The following is a 17874-nucleotide window of genomic DNA, read 5'->3' as shown; positions in this document are numbered from 1 at the left end:
ATATTCCAGTAGTATATATATCCTACACACATATATACATTTTGTGTGTAGATATATATGTGTGTGTATATATTGCACATATATACACCCCACATTTTTATATATAGTATATATCATACATATCATATATGTCATATATGTGTTATATATTATATATCAATATATCATGTATATCCCACATTTTCTTTATCCACTTATAGGGTGATGGGCAGTTAGGTTGATTTCATATCTTTGCAATTGTGAATTGTGGTGTAATAAACATATGAGTGCAGGTGTTTTTATGAAATAGCATCTTCTTTTCCTTTGGGTTAATCAGTAGTGGGATTACTGAATCAAGTGGTAGATTTACTTTTAGTTCTTTGAGAAATCTCCATACCGTTTTTCATGGAGACTGTACTAGTTTACATTCCCAGCAGCAGTGTATGTGCTCCTTTTTCACATCCATGCCAACATCTATTGTTTTTTGACTTTTTAATAATGACCTTTCTGGCTGGGGTAAGGTGGTATCTCATTGTGAAAAACTGATACTTGAAATGTTGGTAAAAGATATGATTTTTCTTTCCGAATGATGTCCTATTTTTAAATTTATTTACCTTACAAGTAATTACTCTTAGTCGATAGGTCTTTATTTTATTCAGCTTGGGCTGCTATAACAAAATACCATAGACTCAGTGCCTTAAACAACAGACTATTGCTCTCAGTTCTGGAGGCTAGGAAGTTCAAGGTCAAGGTGCTGATAAATTTGGTTCCTTGTGGAGGCCTTCACCGTGGCTTGAAGACAGCTTCCTCCCTGTGTCCCCTCATGGTGGAGAGAGAGAGAAGTCTACTCTTTTTCCCTTTTTATTTCTCTCTCTTCCTGTAAAGACACTAATCCCATCATGGATGTTCCACTCATAACCTCCTCTAAACCTAATTACCTCCCACAAGCCCTACCTTCAAATCATGCTGGGGGCTGGTGCTTCAATATTTGAATTTTATAGGGACATATTCAGTCCACGGCACTCTCTAATTAAAGAATGTGCATACGTTTCATACACATGGTGTTTTAAATTTTTTAAATTGGAATGCTGGAGAAGTCAAGCACTCTCCAATTTACTATGGTCCCCAATGCTCCTTGCCAGCTCGCTCCTTGCCAGGTCATCTTCATAGTGTTGTCTAGTAAAGTTCTGTGGGTATTTGAATTTTAGACCATTTAACTTGTAAACATCTATCAAACTTTCGGTATTAAAATACTCTTTTGATTCTCTCTTATAGGATGGAGAACCTAATAAGGGGAAGGAACCCCCCACAATACCAGAGAAGTCCTTGTAAAGAGGTTCGTGCAGCACTTCGGAAAAGGCCTGAAGAGGAGTGTAAGTATGTTTAATAGGATTAACTGTGTTCTAGATAGATTTTGGTGAGTAGCATAGTAAAATGAAATGAGTGACCTTTAAATGGTTAGTCAAGTAATAGAATATTTGCTGAGTTGAGTTGGTCTTTTAAAAATAACTTACCATATGCTACCTGAATGTAAGTGCTTACTTAGAACATTGCTTTCTTAAGGATATTTCTCTGGTACTTCAAGATGTTCTACTGATAATCAAGTTCCCTGTTCAAATGAGATGGGAAAAGGCTGTACGGTCTGACAAATCTTCCTTAGATATTTATACCATGCATGGTAATGGTTCTGAGACGTCCTGAAGTAAAGAAACTTTTGAAATGTATCTAAAATCAACACTTTCTAGTTTCCCTTTAGCCACAGGGCTCTTTTAACATTTTTTTTTTTTAACTGAGAACTTTTTAAAACCACTCCTTTAGACAAAGTACTAGATATCTGCCGGTAAATGTAAACCTGTTTGCCAAATGGAAACATTTGATTTAATTGAATTTAGTAAAATGTTCTGAAAGATAGATACCATGAATCCCAGTATAAAGTCGTGTTAGTTCATCCTCAAATTATTAAATATTAGAATATGCCATTGGCTGTAGGGATTTTATTTATTTTCTATAGCATGTAGTAGATTGTTGGAGACTCTTGACATAATGTTCACATTTTGAGTTTATAAAATGATTCATAATACTATGTTTCCTCATGGTATTTGCATATAATTATTTTCAGGGAACTAAATCACATTTCATTATGATAAAAATTTATCAGAATTTTGCCCTTTTACAGGAACTTACATTTTACAAGGATAAAGCTAATGTAGTGGGTTCACTGAAGTATACAGTTAAGTAGAATTTTAAGATTATAGTGGCATTTTCAAATTAGTTTGAAGTATACTGCTGTGGGTAAAGACCAACTACATTAAAGCAGGGCACACTCATGGTAAATGAAGTGTTCTTGTTTTGTTTATTATAAAGTTAATAGATAACCTTACTGAGCTGACATATATGTCATTCAGTAGTTTTTTGGCCTTCTTTAACCTGGTAGATTTATGGCTTATAACACCACGAACAATATTTAACTAAAACTAAAACTTGAAAATAAAGATAGAGTTCGTGGGCATTTATAACTACGCAGACTCTTGCATAAAAGTATTACGTATTTCTGTTGGGTTTATAGAAAAACTTTGGGGTTTCTTCTCTAGGCTTCAAGGAGACCATCAGTTTAGTCTCTGGTACAGTTCTGTAGATACTTAAATAAAACTTAAAAGGGATATTTGTAGATATGTTTGCAAACGATTATCACAGAGTTGCCATTTAACATAAACAAAGTGATATTTCAGGGCTCTTGTACTGAGTTGGTCTAAGCCAGGGGTTGGCCAATATGGTTTGTCGATGAAACTCAGCCTGACACCTTTTTTGTAAGTACAATTTTATTGAAACACAGTCATCATTTATTCATGGTGTATTATGCACAACTGATTTTACACTACAAAGGAATAGTTGAGTAGTTGTGACAAGAGACCGTATGGCCCCCAAAACCAAAAAAATATTCACCTGGGTCTTTATGGAAAATCTTTTTGAACCCTGGTCTGGGCCATTGGTTCTCAAATTGTGATCTCCAGGCTATGAGCAGCAGCAGAAGCATCTGGGAACTTGTTAAAAATGTAAATTCTAGTGCTGTAAGCCACACCTACCGAATCAGAAACTCTTAGAGCGGGGCCTGGTGACCTGTATTTTAAGAAGCTCTGCAGGAGATTCTGATGCAAGCTCAAGCTTGAAAACTACTGGCCTAGGTAAAATGATTGACATCAGATGATACTAAATCATTATCTATACAAAAGAGGAATAATCATTGGTATAGTTCATAATCAAGTTTTATTGTTCTCTAATGTAAAGTACATATGTTAAGCTACCTAATATGTGCTTAGCAAGGTACATGATATAACCAACACTTGTGTTATAAGTTCTTACCAATTGGATTGTGACAGTCAGGGAAGTCTTTGAAGTGTCACCAAGGAAATTCAGCTGGAGTATGTTATTGAACATGGAAAGATGTACTGAAAAATGCAAAATCTATGCAATTGTTTTCTTTTCCATAGAGGTCTTTATTTTCCCTTGTTAGTGCAGTGAGCAGTTCTTCTTGCTATGTGACAGACTAGTGTGAATTCCATGAGAAAAATAAAAGCCACAATTTTTTTTTGTAATGGAAGCAACATATCATGGTAGTGAAAACTATTAATGTTAGAGACACACAAAAGGATTTATTCTGTAATATGACATTTAATTTGACCAGATGCAGGACCATGAATAGTTATTTTAAATATAAAATTCAGTTTATTTATCTGAAGAAAATGAGGATATGCTAGAGCCTACTTAATGTAATTATTTTAAGAATGAAGGGAGATATTTATATTAAGTAGTTGGTATAGAACCTGGGATGTAGCGAGTTTTCTTTCCTCTCTTCTCTTTTTCTGTCTCTTTCTTTAATTGTTATTATTGTTCTCCTATTTCAAACTAAACATTTGTTTGAGGATAATAAGGCAGTTTTTGGAGATCAGGAATGCAAATGCACAGATATTACCACCACTGTTTTTAGAAAAAATCATGCATGGAGAAGAGGTTCTAAGTAAATATCATAAAGCTGAAATTCTTGCAGCAATGTTCGATGGTAATTCATGTTTGATATTAGTTTAACACAATGGCCTAGTTGTTTTTCTGTGATTCTACAGATTCAGTATAGATCTACACCAAGATTTGTTGGTCAAATCCCACACAAAGGTTCCACCTTTGAGAACTATCGTAGAAAGTCAAATCAAAGCTTTTCTGCACTAAGAACTGAAAGGAATAAGGAAACGTGGTTCAGACCATAGGATCCTCCAGAGTAAGGAAATCATTCTTTCATTTGGAGATATTGTATACAGGAAGGTTTTGCTAAATAGCATACTTTGTATTGTTTTCTTTTATAATTCTCTATCCCACTTTACAATATTTGCAATGTTAAAATCAACGTAAGGTCACCAGACGTAGATCTTAGTTATTTAATGTGAATTATATCTACCTATGCTGCATCTGGCATGGTCAAGTAAATGTTCAGTAAAAATAGATTATTGTGGAAGACAGATTTTTAAACATGTTTAAGTTATTCCCCATTAAAATACAAAATAAAAACTTTGTCCTCAAAGCCACAGCCCATTTCAGCTACAGCCCTACACTCTTGTTTTCTGTTCAGGAAAATCTGTTGATTTATCTAAGAGTTATCTATACTCACTCCATTTACTTGCCTCCCACTCACTCCTCCAAACCAGTCCAGTCTGGTTCCTGTCCAGTCACTCTACTGAAACAGCTTTTGTTCAGAGAGCATCAATAAATTTTTTATGTTGCTCTAATAGTTCTCTATTGCTGTGTAACAAATTAGCACAGACCTGTGTCTTAAAACAACATCATTTATCATCTCACATTTTCTGAAGGTCAGGAGTCCAGAGTTCGCTGCTTCAGGTATCACCAGGTTGAAGTCTTATCAAAAGCTCCACTGGGGAAATAATTCACTTCTGAACTCATTTAGGCTGTTGGCAGAATTTGTTTCCTTGTGGTGGTATGACAGTCCCAGTTTTTTGTTGGCTGCCAGCTGAAGTCACTTTTAGGTTCTAGAGGCCTCCAGAAGTTCCTTGCTGCATGGACATTCTAAATTAGCGCATTTACTCCGTATTCTCAGGGAGAATTACTTGTCTCTCTTTTAAGTACTTTCACCTGATTAAGTCAGGAACACCCAAGATAATTTCAATTTTGATTAACTCAAAATGTGGGATCATAATTACACCATTGCCTTTGCCATATTTTATTGTCCAGAAGAAAGTGATAGGTCCAGCTTATATCCAAGGAGAGGGGATTATACACAGTTCAAGCATCAAGGAGTATATTGATGATCATGGGGCCATTTTAGAAGTTAAGCTATCATTTGCCAATCCATCAAGCATTGTTTTCAATGCTCATCTTACTTGACTTTTTAGCAGGGATCAATACTGTTGACCATTTTGTCCTTTTGAAAAATGCAATGCTCTGAATATTACTATCCCTCCAAACTGTATATGTTAAAACCCAATTGATGTTATATCATGAGATAGACTTTTTGGAGGTAATCTATGACAAGGCACCATCTATAAATCAGAAAGTAGGACTTACCACGTACCAAATGTGCCAACATCTTGATCTTGGATTTCCCAGCTTCCAGAACTGTGAGAAATAAATTTTTGTTGTTAATAAGCTACCTAGTTCATGGAATTTCATTATGGCAGCATGAGACAGAGATCATCTAATGCTTTGGCTACCATAATAGAATACTTTCATGATTTTTCTGTAGTCCCTCTGGTTACTCTTTTGCATGCTAAACTTTCTCTTTACAGCCATTATATATTAGAATTTTGGAAGATAGTTTGAAGTCTTCTTTTTTGTCCCAAATATACTTCCTCCACAAACAATGTCATTACATGCAGTGTTAGTTACTCCTATAATCGGATGACTCACAAATTGATGTATCCAGACCAAACCTCCCTCTGTTCATCCCAGTGTGCACTTGACACATTCTTGAATGTTTCAACAATGCAACAAATCCAACAAATCCAAAATCAAGTCTATGATCTTTCAAAGCCCGAGCTTCTCCCAGTGTTTTCTGTCTAAATGTGTGATGCTATTAACCATCTAGGTTCAAAATTAATAAACCTAGGAATCATCTTCCATACATTTCTTCCCCTTTTCTCTCCTATGTTCACTCTAATTTCAAGGCCTCTCAACTTGACCTCCTACGTATGTTTTGAATCTGTTCACAAATCACCTCTGCAAATGTTCTGTGTGAGATTCTACCAAATGCTTCCCTAAGTGGCTTTCCTACATACTGTTAGAAAACCCTCTTTATCTTAAAATAACCCTATGGTTTTCCATTGCTCTTTCAAGAAAGACAATAGCCATACTGTGGATTTGAAGATTTTGCAGAGTCTAGCCCCCACCCACCCAATCAGCCTCATCTCATACTCTATTCCTGTGCTCTCTGTGCTTCAACCAAACTGACTTTCTTATAATTATTGATCATACTCAGTGATAAGAGAAAAAATATATATTTTGAAATAATATAGAACTAGAGGGAAGAAGTTAACCTGGAAAGGAAGAGTTTGCCTTCAAAAAATAATAAATGAAGAAACTAGAAGAAAAATTAAAGAGATTAAATTTTCAATAGTCACAAGAAATACTCTAAGAAATACCTGCAAAATAAACAATGTGGAAAAAACTTTTTTTAGAGAAAAGAAAAGGAAAAATGAACATTATTGAGCAGGGAATTAAAAAAAAAAAACCTAAACATGAAGATCACAATTAAAATCTTTACTGGAGTCAATAGAAGAATTTACATGCAAAAATATCAGAAATTGGAACAATTGGAACTGGAAGCACTCCATGAATACAAAGGAAAGATGATGAAATAATAAATAATGATGGGAAACAATTACATGTAGAAAAATGGAGAACGAACATCCAACCTAAGTGTAAATTGTCTTAAAGGAATCAGAACAATTCAAACAAAAATGATAAAAGATTTAATGTAATGTACTTTCTGAAGTTATTAAAATATCTGATTGCGTATTAAAATGTTTTCTGATGTACTGTATAAAAATCAGTTATATAAGATCCATACCCAGATACATACAGATATTTTAGAATTATACTGTCAACTTTCTGGGCAGCAAAAACTCCCTCTTATTCACTATATTAATAACACATGACATATTGTCTGGCAGTTAGTAGGTGTTCAACAGATATTATAGAATGAATGAGAATGAGTGAAGGAATTAATTACTTAACTTCAAAAATGAAAATTCACAAGAATCTGCCAGAAATAAAGAAAGAGATGGATAAGAGAGATAAAAAGAAAAGAAGGAGTAAAAGGAAGGAAAGAAAGGCATGAAGAAAGAAAAAGAGAAAGGGAGAAAAAGAGAGTTGGAAGGAAGATGAACGAAAGGGAGGGAAGGCCAAGCTTTTGATTCTGTAACAGATGGTATAGATTCACCTTTCCTGATCCTCAATTCTAAATGAAACTAAACACTCTGGAAAAATTCTTCAACAGACCATTTTAAAAGGACTCTGAAAGCTTCGAAGAAGAAGGCAAACTGACTGGGACATCAGGACTTAAAGAAAAACATCATGGTATGCTTCTTGCATTTTCTTTTTATCTCCTATATATCCCTCGACTGCATACCAGACAGGCTTGCAATCTGGTACTGTGGACAGGCATGAAGAAAAGACGGAAAAAAAACAAAAGCGAATCCTACTCTCTCAGTCCAGAGGACCAAGAGAGAGAAAAACAACAGAGGCTTGGAAGAGAGCCACCGATATCTTATTCTATAGTCCTAATCGACAGGCAGTTCAATTCACCTGCAGAAACAGAACAGTAAGGCCGCAGGCCATCCCTGCTCTGCTCTCCCTGGTGGGCAGATCTATCTGGTAGTAATGGTGGCAGCAGTAAAGCCCTGTGTCTTCCTATCTTTCACCCAGTGTCATAAAGAGGCCCAGGCCCAGTGGCTTCTGTGCCTTCCCAGAGATTTACCTAGGAATATTAGGGAACCCAGAGCAGCACTTTTAACTCTAGCAGATGACACCAGCGGAGTTTTGGCAGAAGCTCCAACAGTGCCAGAAGAATGAAGCAGACCAGATTAGCATTAGCATTATAAAAAATCAGAACACTAACTGCCATTGGAACTAAAGCCCACAAAATTAGTCCAAACCCTATAAGCTAAACCTAAACAGGATACATACCTGCTCAAATAAAGGATTTCAATAGGATTAAAAGTCTCCTAACATAATAATCAAAATATTCAAAATGCAATTGAATGTAACTCATCATACCATGAACCAGAAAAACCACAATCTGAGAAAAGACATTCCACTGACCCCAATACTAAGACGAATTAGATAATGGAATTTCTGAGAAGGAAATTGAAGCATCCATCATAAGAATGCTTCAGGAGACAATTACATAATCTCTTGAAACAAGTCAAGAAAAACAGAAAATCTCAGGGGAAAAAAAAAGGACTTATAAAAAAGAACCAAATGGAAATTATGTAACTGAAAATCAAAATTACCAAAATAAAAATATCACTTAATGGACTCAATAGTAGAGTGAAAATTACAGAAAATAGATTAAACGAATATGTAGATTAGTGGAATTTACTCAATCTGAACAACAAAGAGAATATATACTAAACAAAAATGGACAGAACCTCAGGGATTTGTGGAAAAATAATAAAAGATACAATATTTGTATCATCAGAATCCCAGGAGAGGAAAGGAGTATGGGACAGATAAAAGTATTTAAGAAGTAATGGTTGCAAACTTCTACAAGTTGACAAAAGACATAAATCTAGATATTCAAGAAGCTGGGTCAACACCAAAGAAGATAAACCAAAAAAAAAAAAAAAAAATCCACAACAGGACATTTCATAATTAAATTTGTGAGAACCAAAGATAAAGAAAAATCTTAAAAACCACCAGAGTGCAATAATACATTACATATAAAGGAGCAGAAATAACTCATTACATATAAAGGAACATCAATTAAAATGACAGTATATTTTCATCTGAAACCACAGAGGCCAGAAGGAAATGACACACAAGATTTTCAAGTGTTATAAGAATTGTCAACTCTGAATCCTATATCCAACTCAACCATCCTTCAGCAATCAAGGAAAAATAAAACCACTCTCAGAAGAAGGAAAACTGAGAGAATTTGTTGCTAACAAACCTTCCCCAAAACAATGGCTACACAGAACTCTCCAAACACAAAGAAAAAGTTTAACAAAAGAAGACTTGTACCTTCAGGAAGTAAAGAACAGTAGAATGAATAAAAATAGAAGTATGAATAGTAGAATTTTCTTTACCTTATGTTTCATGGTTGAAGCAAAAACTATAATACCATCTGATGTGGTGCACATGTATGTAGATGAAATAATTAAGTCAATTAATATTTAACAAGTAGAAAGGGTAAAGGGACCTAAATTGATATAAGGTTTCTCTACTTCACTTGAAATTGTGTAACACTGATACCAGTAGACTGTGATAAGTTACATATGTATATTGTAATACCTAGAGCAACCACTAAGAAGAGGACAAAATAATAGACTCAAAAACATTTTAGGTAAATCAAAAGTGAACTAAATATATTTATGTAACCTAGAGGATGTGAAAGAAAAAGAAACATAGAAACAAGAAACCAAGAGAACAGAACAGAAAACAAATAATAAAATTAGATGTATTACACTTAAGTCCTAATATATCAATAATTACATTAAGTGTAAATGGTATAAACACCCTGGTTAAAAGACAAAGCTTGTCTGATTGGATAAAAAAGAAAGACCAACTATATTTTGCTTATAAAAATGTCCTTTAGATGCAAAAATACAAAAAGGTTAAATATAAAGGGATGGAAAAAGAAATACCATCCTAAATTATTTAAATGAAAGCTAGAGTGACTATATTAATATCAGGATAAAAGTAACTTCAGAGCAAAACGTTACAAGGGATAAAGAAGGTCAGTTCATCAAGAGGACTTAACAATCATGAAATTATATGTATTCAAATTAATTTTACAAAATTTGTATTTTCTTTTTTTTTTTTTTTTTGAGACGGAGTCTCACTCTGTCGCCCAGGCTGGGGTTCAGTGGCCAGATCTCAGCTCACTGCAAGCTCTGCCTCCCGGGTTTACACCATTCTCCTGCCTCAGCCTCCCGAGTAGCTGGGACTACAGGCGCCCGCCACCTCGCCTGGCTAGTTTTTTGTATTTTTTAGTAGAGACGGGGTTTCACCGTGCACCATGTTAGCCAGGATGGTCTCGATCTCCTGACCTTGTGATCCACCCGTCTCGGCCTCCCAAAGTGCTGGGATTACAGGCTGGAGCCACCGCGCCCGGCCAAAAATTTGTATTTTCTTAAACTTTGTTTCATTAGCTTTGCCGCATCTTTTCATTTATTTATCTTTTACTTAGTCCAACTTAGTTGTCAATAGCAAATAAATTCTTGTTAGTAAGTTGTGGTTGCGGTCTGCTTAAAAAAAGAAACTTATTTTAGGCCAGGCCTGTTGTCTCCCATCTGTAATCCCAGCACTTTGGCAGGCTGAGGAGAGTGAATCACCAGAGGTCGGGAATTCGACACCAGTCTGGCCAAGATGGTGAAACCCAATATCTACGAAAATACAAAAAACTTAGCTGGGCATGGTGGCACACGCCTGTAGTCCCAACTACTCAGGAGGCTGAGGCAGGAGAATTGCTTGAGCCTGGAAGGCGGAGGTTGCAGTGAGCCGAGATCACACCACTGCACTACAACCTGGTCTACAAAGCAAGACTCCATCTCAAAAAAAAAAAAAAAAAGAAAAGAAAAGAAAAAAAGAGAAATTATTATTTTTATAGAGAAATATTTATGACGGTGTAATTTATTTTCTGAAATCAACCTGAGTCAATATTACGTACACTAAAAGTACATGATGCCTGTCTATTGAGTTTTTGAATAATAACAGAAATTCATTGAAGGGTTTTGGTCCTTTATTTTACCCTTCTAACAGGATTTCTTTAATATTAGCAAGAGATAACACTTCAAATTATTTTGCATTTATATAACTGAATGTTACCCTTTCAAATGTGAAAATATTCTAATATTAACCAGCTTGGTAAAAATCATTATGATTCGTGACATTCCTACCTTCGCAGTAGAAGCCATTGAATATGATTTAGGCTTTTCCTAGTAACTCAAGGATGGTTTTATAATCTGCCATTATTATAAAGTGTAATAATGGAATTCTGTTTGCTTCCCTACATATCCAGTTGTCAGCTGTCACTTTTGCTGTAACTGTTCTTGCTTTTTAACTACCTCTTCTTTTGACATTCTGTTTTCCATTTTAGTTTCCTCCTTCAAGAACTGAGAAGTCTGACAAACCATTCTTGTTAAGAATTGTATATTAAACGTGTGTCAATGAATCAGAGATTGAGAATTAATCAAGCTTCAGATGCTTTATGGTAAATCGGGTAAAAGAAGTAAGGAACATTAGTGCAATGTAAGGAGTAGAGTTTATTTGTTGAGTAGATCCTGGAGCCACCCCTTTTCCAGTTGACTTCACCTCAAGTCTGTGCTGGATCCCCAGATACTGGTGTTCTTTATCAGTTCCTTTTTTGTAAGCCATGTCCCAGGGACCCAGCTATGATGTTAATGACCTGGTGCTACTATGGTCAGGAGCTTATGAAACAGGGGGTGGGGGAAAATCTCATATCTACTAAAGAAATTTGATGGTTTGCATAACTGGAAGTTTAGAAATAAGACAGGCTTCAGAACGTCACCATTCTCTGGATGTCAGCTTTATTCTTGGGCTGGCAGCGATGTTCTGCAGTTATAAACCTCATGCATGTGCATGAAAATTTGCAGAGGAAGAAATGCTGTCTCTTTCCTGGATTCTTTTTATGTTAAAAAAAAAAAAAAAAAAAAAAACTTGTAGAAGCCTTAGGAAAATACTCCCTATTTTATCATTTTATTGGCCTAAATGGGGTTCCATCCTCATTCATGACCATTACTGTACACCAGGAGAATGCTATGTATTCATTGGCCTCACCCTATTGTACTAAACCAATCACTTTCAAGAGCTGGTTTAATATTAGAAGCAATCTCAGATTTTATATTGGCTATTTGGCTTAGCATAAGCAATGGAGCAGGTAAGATTACTCAACACTATATCCCTTATTTTGCATATACTACATATTTGTCTATAGATACTCAACTATCCCAAAATATTTTATGGTTGCGAATGGGAACAAAGGATAGAGGAGGTGGTACTTGGTATATCAGGAATCAGGGCACTAATGTCACAGTGACTTCCAGGTACCTATATATCATTCAGTTCCCTCTTTTTCTATTTGAGCCCTGTAGTTTGTGAGCAGTTTACATTGTCATCATCTTCAGTTTCTCCTTTAAATTCCTTAATCCAATGTCTTTCTGTTTTAAAATCAGACTCACTTCCCCTGTGTCTCTCACACTCTATGGCCAGCCCTTCTTCCTTTCAACTTTAAGCAAATGTTAGTCAGATTTTACAGAAAGGGCTGCAGGAGCTCAGAAAGGTTCAGTAATTTATGCAATGTCACATAGCTAGTAAGTGCTGAAGCTGAGATATAAACCTAAGTTTTACTCTAAAAACTGTCTTAGTCATACTGTTTTATGCTATCTGCCTATACCATGCTATATCCTCATTTTCCCTCTCTGGAATTCATCTTCTGCTTAACCCTTAAATATTTAAAATGTAAAATATCATACCTACAAAGAAATGCATATAACATGTATATATAGTTTCACAAATTATAAATTAATATTCATGCTGCAATATCAGAGACACCAAACTAAACATTCCTACCCAGCTCTGTTTATCTCTAGTCAGGTGCATGCATTCCAGTCTTCCCCACTCCTGATTGCTTAGGTTCATCATTAAGGTGACTATTACTAAATTTTACAACAAAGCTGAAAGAATATCATATATGATTTTAGTACAAGGGGGCTCAAGAGAAACAAGTGGTTAGTGATTTCTCATTATATCTAAGAGTAAGCTAGAAAATCCTATTACATATTATGCGTCTATTACTATCTTGGGTTGCAGTTAAACAGTTTCATAACAATAATTTTAAAAAGTGAAGTTGTATTCAGTTGAATTTTATCTGCACATCCAAAATTAATACAGTTGACTATTTATTTTAGCATAATATAAAAATAAGATTAAAGGATTATATCAAATTAGATTCACAGCCTGAATATTCTTAGACCTTCAGAAAACTGAAATCAAGTTAATGCAAATTTGGTACCAAGTTGAAGTATTTTAGGTGTATTTAGATGGTTTTTTCATTCAAACTTCAGGCAAATAACTTGCCAAAAGTGCATCATAAGCTCTTCTATGGAAGGTCCATAGCTTGGCTCCAGCCTCCATAGTTATTTTTGCAGCCAAACCCTTCCTGAGATGCTACATAGGATATAATTTTTTAAAAGATCCATTGCCACTTATTTTCCTAGCACCTATGGCTTAGCAAATCAGTCATTTGTGTTAGGACTTGAGCTCCCACTGGGCTTTTTAAAAAATGCAAATATCTGTGAGGAGTAACTGTAGTCAAGTCATAAAACTCTTCAACGTGAAAGTGTTTTCAGATCAATGGCCTCAATAACTAGAAGGAATCAGACAGCAAGAGATCTTTGGATATTTGGAAAGAAGTAGGAAAAAGTCTGAAAAATATTTAAGTGAGGGATTTGAAAAGCAAATTTCAACTACTACATATTTTTGACAAAGGTTAGTTTTGTTATCTGATGAAGGATTTTTTTGAAAAAAATGTCAGCCCTTTTTACACCCTTCCTCTCATATTAGTAGTAACTGTCTTGTTATTCATTCCTTCCTTATGAAAGCTTCCCTGATGCCTCCCCTCCTCTTCTTGGCAGAGGTCAGGACTGTTAAAGGACCAACAGGTTCATATGCCCCCCATGCAATAACACACCAGTTACACTAAGGCAGCTGGATTTGCCCCAGAGAAAGAGTTAAACAACCGCAGAGCAGAGGACCAAGTGCGGAGATAAAGGAGACCCTCAAATCCATTTCCCCATCCTGAAGTTCTGGGCTGGGTTTTTTAAGGGAATCATAGAGGATAAGGGGCTGGAAAATTGGGGTTGTTGGTTGATTGAGGTAAAGAGAATGAAATCATCAATACATGGAAGCCCATTCTTTGGTGAGTCAGCTTGTTGTGGGGTCTTTCAGACCAGCTTGTGTTAGCGAGGTCCTTCAGAGCAGCTGATACCAGCAGTTTTACTAGTATGCAGGACCTGAAAGAATATCTCAAAGGGAAAACAATGTTTCATAATGTTCAGGAAGTTATCTATAGAGCAGCTAAGGGAAAATAATCTTGTAACAGGGTCTGGGTGATTCTGAGGTAATAGGCCCCAAACAACCACCAGGAAGCAGGTCAAAGGGCAAGCTGGCCTCGTGTTTAACATTGAATGGGCTGAAAGTTTGGTTTATTTTTGTTTCTTGTTTCTGCCCTCCCTTCTTACCTGAATAATTTTATGGAGTTTATAGAGATGGTTTCAGGACCTCCCTTCTATGTGTTCCTGAAGCATTACAAAAAGATTATTATTGTAGCACTCATCTAATTGTATTTTATCTCATTGTCTGCATGTCTATTTCTTCCCCAGTGAGTTGTAAATTGCTTAAGGGCAAACAGACACATCCTATCTATCACTAACATTAAGCACAGCATTTGGTATGCAGTCAACACTCTAATAAAGTTTGAAAACATAAAAAGGAATGAATTATAAAAGATACAACTTGGCCAGGCACAGTGGCTGACCCCTGTAATCCCAATGCTTTGGGAGGCTGAGCCAGGTGGATCACTTAAGCTCAGGAGCTTGAGATCAGCCTGAGCAACATAGCGAAACTCTGTCTCTACAAAAAGAACAAAAATTAGCCAGGAGTGGTGGCACATGCCTGTAGTTCCAGCTACTCAGGAGGCTGAGGTGGGAGGATTGCTTGAGCCTGGGAGGTCGAGGCTGCAGTGAGTTGTGATTACCCTGCTGTACTCCAGCCTGGGTAACAGAGGGAGACTCTGTCTCAAAAAAAAAAGAAAAAAAAAGAAAAGAAAGAAAGACAGAAAGAAAAAAAAGAAAAGAAACAACTTGATTTAAGCCACCGTAGTTGTAGTTGAAAGTACATTTGGAGTTTAAAGGCATCCGATAGATAATTTTCATATTGCAAAACAATCTTGAAACCAATTAAAATATTAACAGGATATCATGCATTATTTTTAAATGGTAAAGATCCTGATGATGGTTGATCTTTATTATTTATGATGGTTAGATTGAAGAACACAGTTGGGATTTTTAGCAACCACGGGGTTTTTTCATAATATACTCTAGAAATGGGCATATCAATCCACCTAAATACAGCAGTACAAAAAACCACAGGGCTTTTTTGGGGAACTCCTCCTACAAAACTTACAACTGTGAGGAGCAGATTCATGTAGTGTATCTTACCTGAAGCAGCTCCATCTCAAAGAAAGATGGAACAAGGCACTGGGCTTCTTATGCCCAGTTCTCCTCCAAAATTTATTAACTGGGTAAATCACCTCACTTCCTAACGAGGTTAGAAACCATATAAGACGTCAAGAGTATTGGGGAAATCTCTCCACACAGAAAATAGATGAGTGCATGATAAGCATCTCACTTCTAACATTCCCTAAAATCTTTATCTCTTAAGCCATTAGGCTTAAATATTAAGGCTTTAGACAGCTAGAGGGGCATTTATTAGGGCAGACTTTACCCAGGTATCAATCCATACTTTTTCATGGGTCCTTCTGAGATTACTGGGAGCAGAGAGGAGCAGCAATGTGGATTTAACTCCAAGACCATTCTAAACCAAGGCCTTGACACTTTATATTCTACTGTCATCTCAAATTGTGTCTTACATTGTTCTCGAAGCTTCCAAAATATGATGATCAAATGACACTAGTTTATTCAACAAACATTGATTTAATGTCCGCTGTATGGCTCTCCCTCTTGTGTGCTTGTAATACACAGCATGTTGGATAATTTTATATGTAAACTTGACTGGACCACAGTATGCACAGATCTGGTTAAACATTATTTCCAGGTGTGTCTATGAGAATGTTCTCAGAAAAAAAAACATGGTATGTAAGTTGGTGGCCCTCCCTAATGTGGGCTCTCCCTAAAGCAGGCAGCCCTCCCTAATGTTGGTGGGGACCATCCAATCCATGAGGACGTGAATAGAACAAAAATGTGGCTCTGCTCACTGCTGGAACTGGGACATCAATCTTCTCCTGCCTTTGGTGCTCCTGGTTTTCAGGCTCACAGACATGGACAGGAGTCTACACTGTTGGGTCCGTGTCTCACATGCCTTCAAACTACATCACTGGCTTTCCTGGGTCTCCAGCTTATGAACAGCAGATTATGGAACTACTCAACCTCCATAATTGCATGAACCAATTCCTTACAATAAATCTCATTGACCCCTCTCTATATAAATCTATAGATTAGATATAGATATAGATGATATAGGTATAGACATCTGTATATCCCGTACAATATTTAGGCTCATTTCTACTAAAAAAAATCATTGCCTATCTGAAACTCAAATTTGACTGAGTGTCTGTGTTAGTCAGTCTTCTCAGGAGAAACAGAACAAATAGAATGTTTGTGTGTATGTATACAGAGAGATTTATTTTAGGAAATTGGCTCCCATGATTTTGGAGACAGGCAAGTCCAAAATCTGCAGGATAGGCTGATAGGCTGGAGACCTAGGGAAGAGTTGACATTGCCATTCAAGTCTAAAAGCTGTGTGCTAGCAGAAATACTTTCTATAGAAAGGTTGGTCTCTTTTTCTGTTAATGCCTTCAACTGAGTGGATGAGGCCCAGTGACATTATGCACGACAATCTATTTTACTCTAAATCCACCAATTTAAATGTTAATCTCATCCAAAAGCACCCTCACAGAAACATCCAAAATAAGGTTTGACCAATTATATGGGCACCGTAGCCCAGCCAAGCTGACACATAAAATTAGCATCACAAGTGTCTTTTATTTTTATTTCCTAAATCTGACAACTCTATTTCAGGGGTCTGAACCGAGTTGCTGAGAGTTTAAATTGCTCCCATAGTCAATCTCTTTCTTTCTTTAACAATGTAAAACTGGCACTATTTATCAGTACTTTGTGTTTTAGTTGTCTATTGCTTTCAGAAGCAAACATATTTTTTTGAACTTATTTTCTTAAATGTCTCATGAGGTTTCATATGTGAGAGATACAAAATCAATAAGTTCTGAGTCTTCCAGAAGCCTCCACTGTTCAAGCAGATCATGTCCATTCTCTCCTTCCTGGGTTCGATAATCCCATCCAGGAAAAAATTTCCCATGAAGTCACTATCAAACCCAAGCCTGGACTTTATCTCTTATTGCTCTGCCTGCCTTTTCCAAGGCCACTTGTAACTTGCCTCATCCTGCTGCATTTCCCCTAATTCCTGAGATTTCTAGAGTGTTCCCTTAGGGCAAGGCAATTACATGTACCCTCAACTATAATAATTTTACCACTTTGAAACTTATCTCATAATGCTTTAAATTTTTTTTAATCTTTTGCCTTCTTATATCTGCTCAAATTTCCTGGACATTTGGTATAGTGTCATCATTCTTCAAGCTATAATTCTCTAATTGCTCTCACTCTGGACTTGTTATCCATAGCTTTAAAAGGCTGATTTTCCCTGATTTATTTCTCCTCTTGGAGATTCATTCCAGACATTCCACACTGCTCTCTGAATTTCTGTCTCTCAGCTTCAGTTAGATGTCTTGATATTGTTTGGATATTTTCTCCCTCCAAATTTCATGTGGAAATCTGACCTCCAAAGTTAGAAGTGGGCCTAGTAGGTGGTGTTAGATTCATGAGGGTAGCTCCCTCATGA

At 36.2% G+C, this 17874-nt stretch overlaps 1 protein-coding gene across 21 annotated transcripts in view; it reads left to right on the top strand.

The window, feature by feature from the left end:
• Window positions 1–17874, top strand: part of LRRC7 (leucine rich repeat containing 7) — a 553605-nt gene that overhangs the window by 112873 nt on the left and 422858 nt on the right. For all 21 annotated transcript variants that reach the window (XM_074003903.1, XM_074003898.1, XM_005543054.5 and 18 more), the window contains exon 2: window positions 1255–1352. In XM_074003903.1, coding sequence (XP_073860004.1) covers window positions 1255–1352 — 98 coding nt within the window. The remainder of the gene's footprint in view (window positions 1–1254; window positions 1353–17874) is intronic.

This window comes from Macaca fascicularis, chromosome 1 (assembly GCF_037993035.2).
Source record: "Macaca fascicularis isolate 582-1 chromosome 1, T2T-MFA8v1.1".
Classification (NCBI taxonomy): domain Eukaryota; kingdom Metazoa; phylum Chordata; class Mammalia; order Primates; family Cercopithecidae; genus Macaca; species Macaca fascicularis.
Note: the sequence above shows the minus strand (reverse complement) of the source record. Positions and strands in the feature narration are given on the sequence as shown.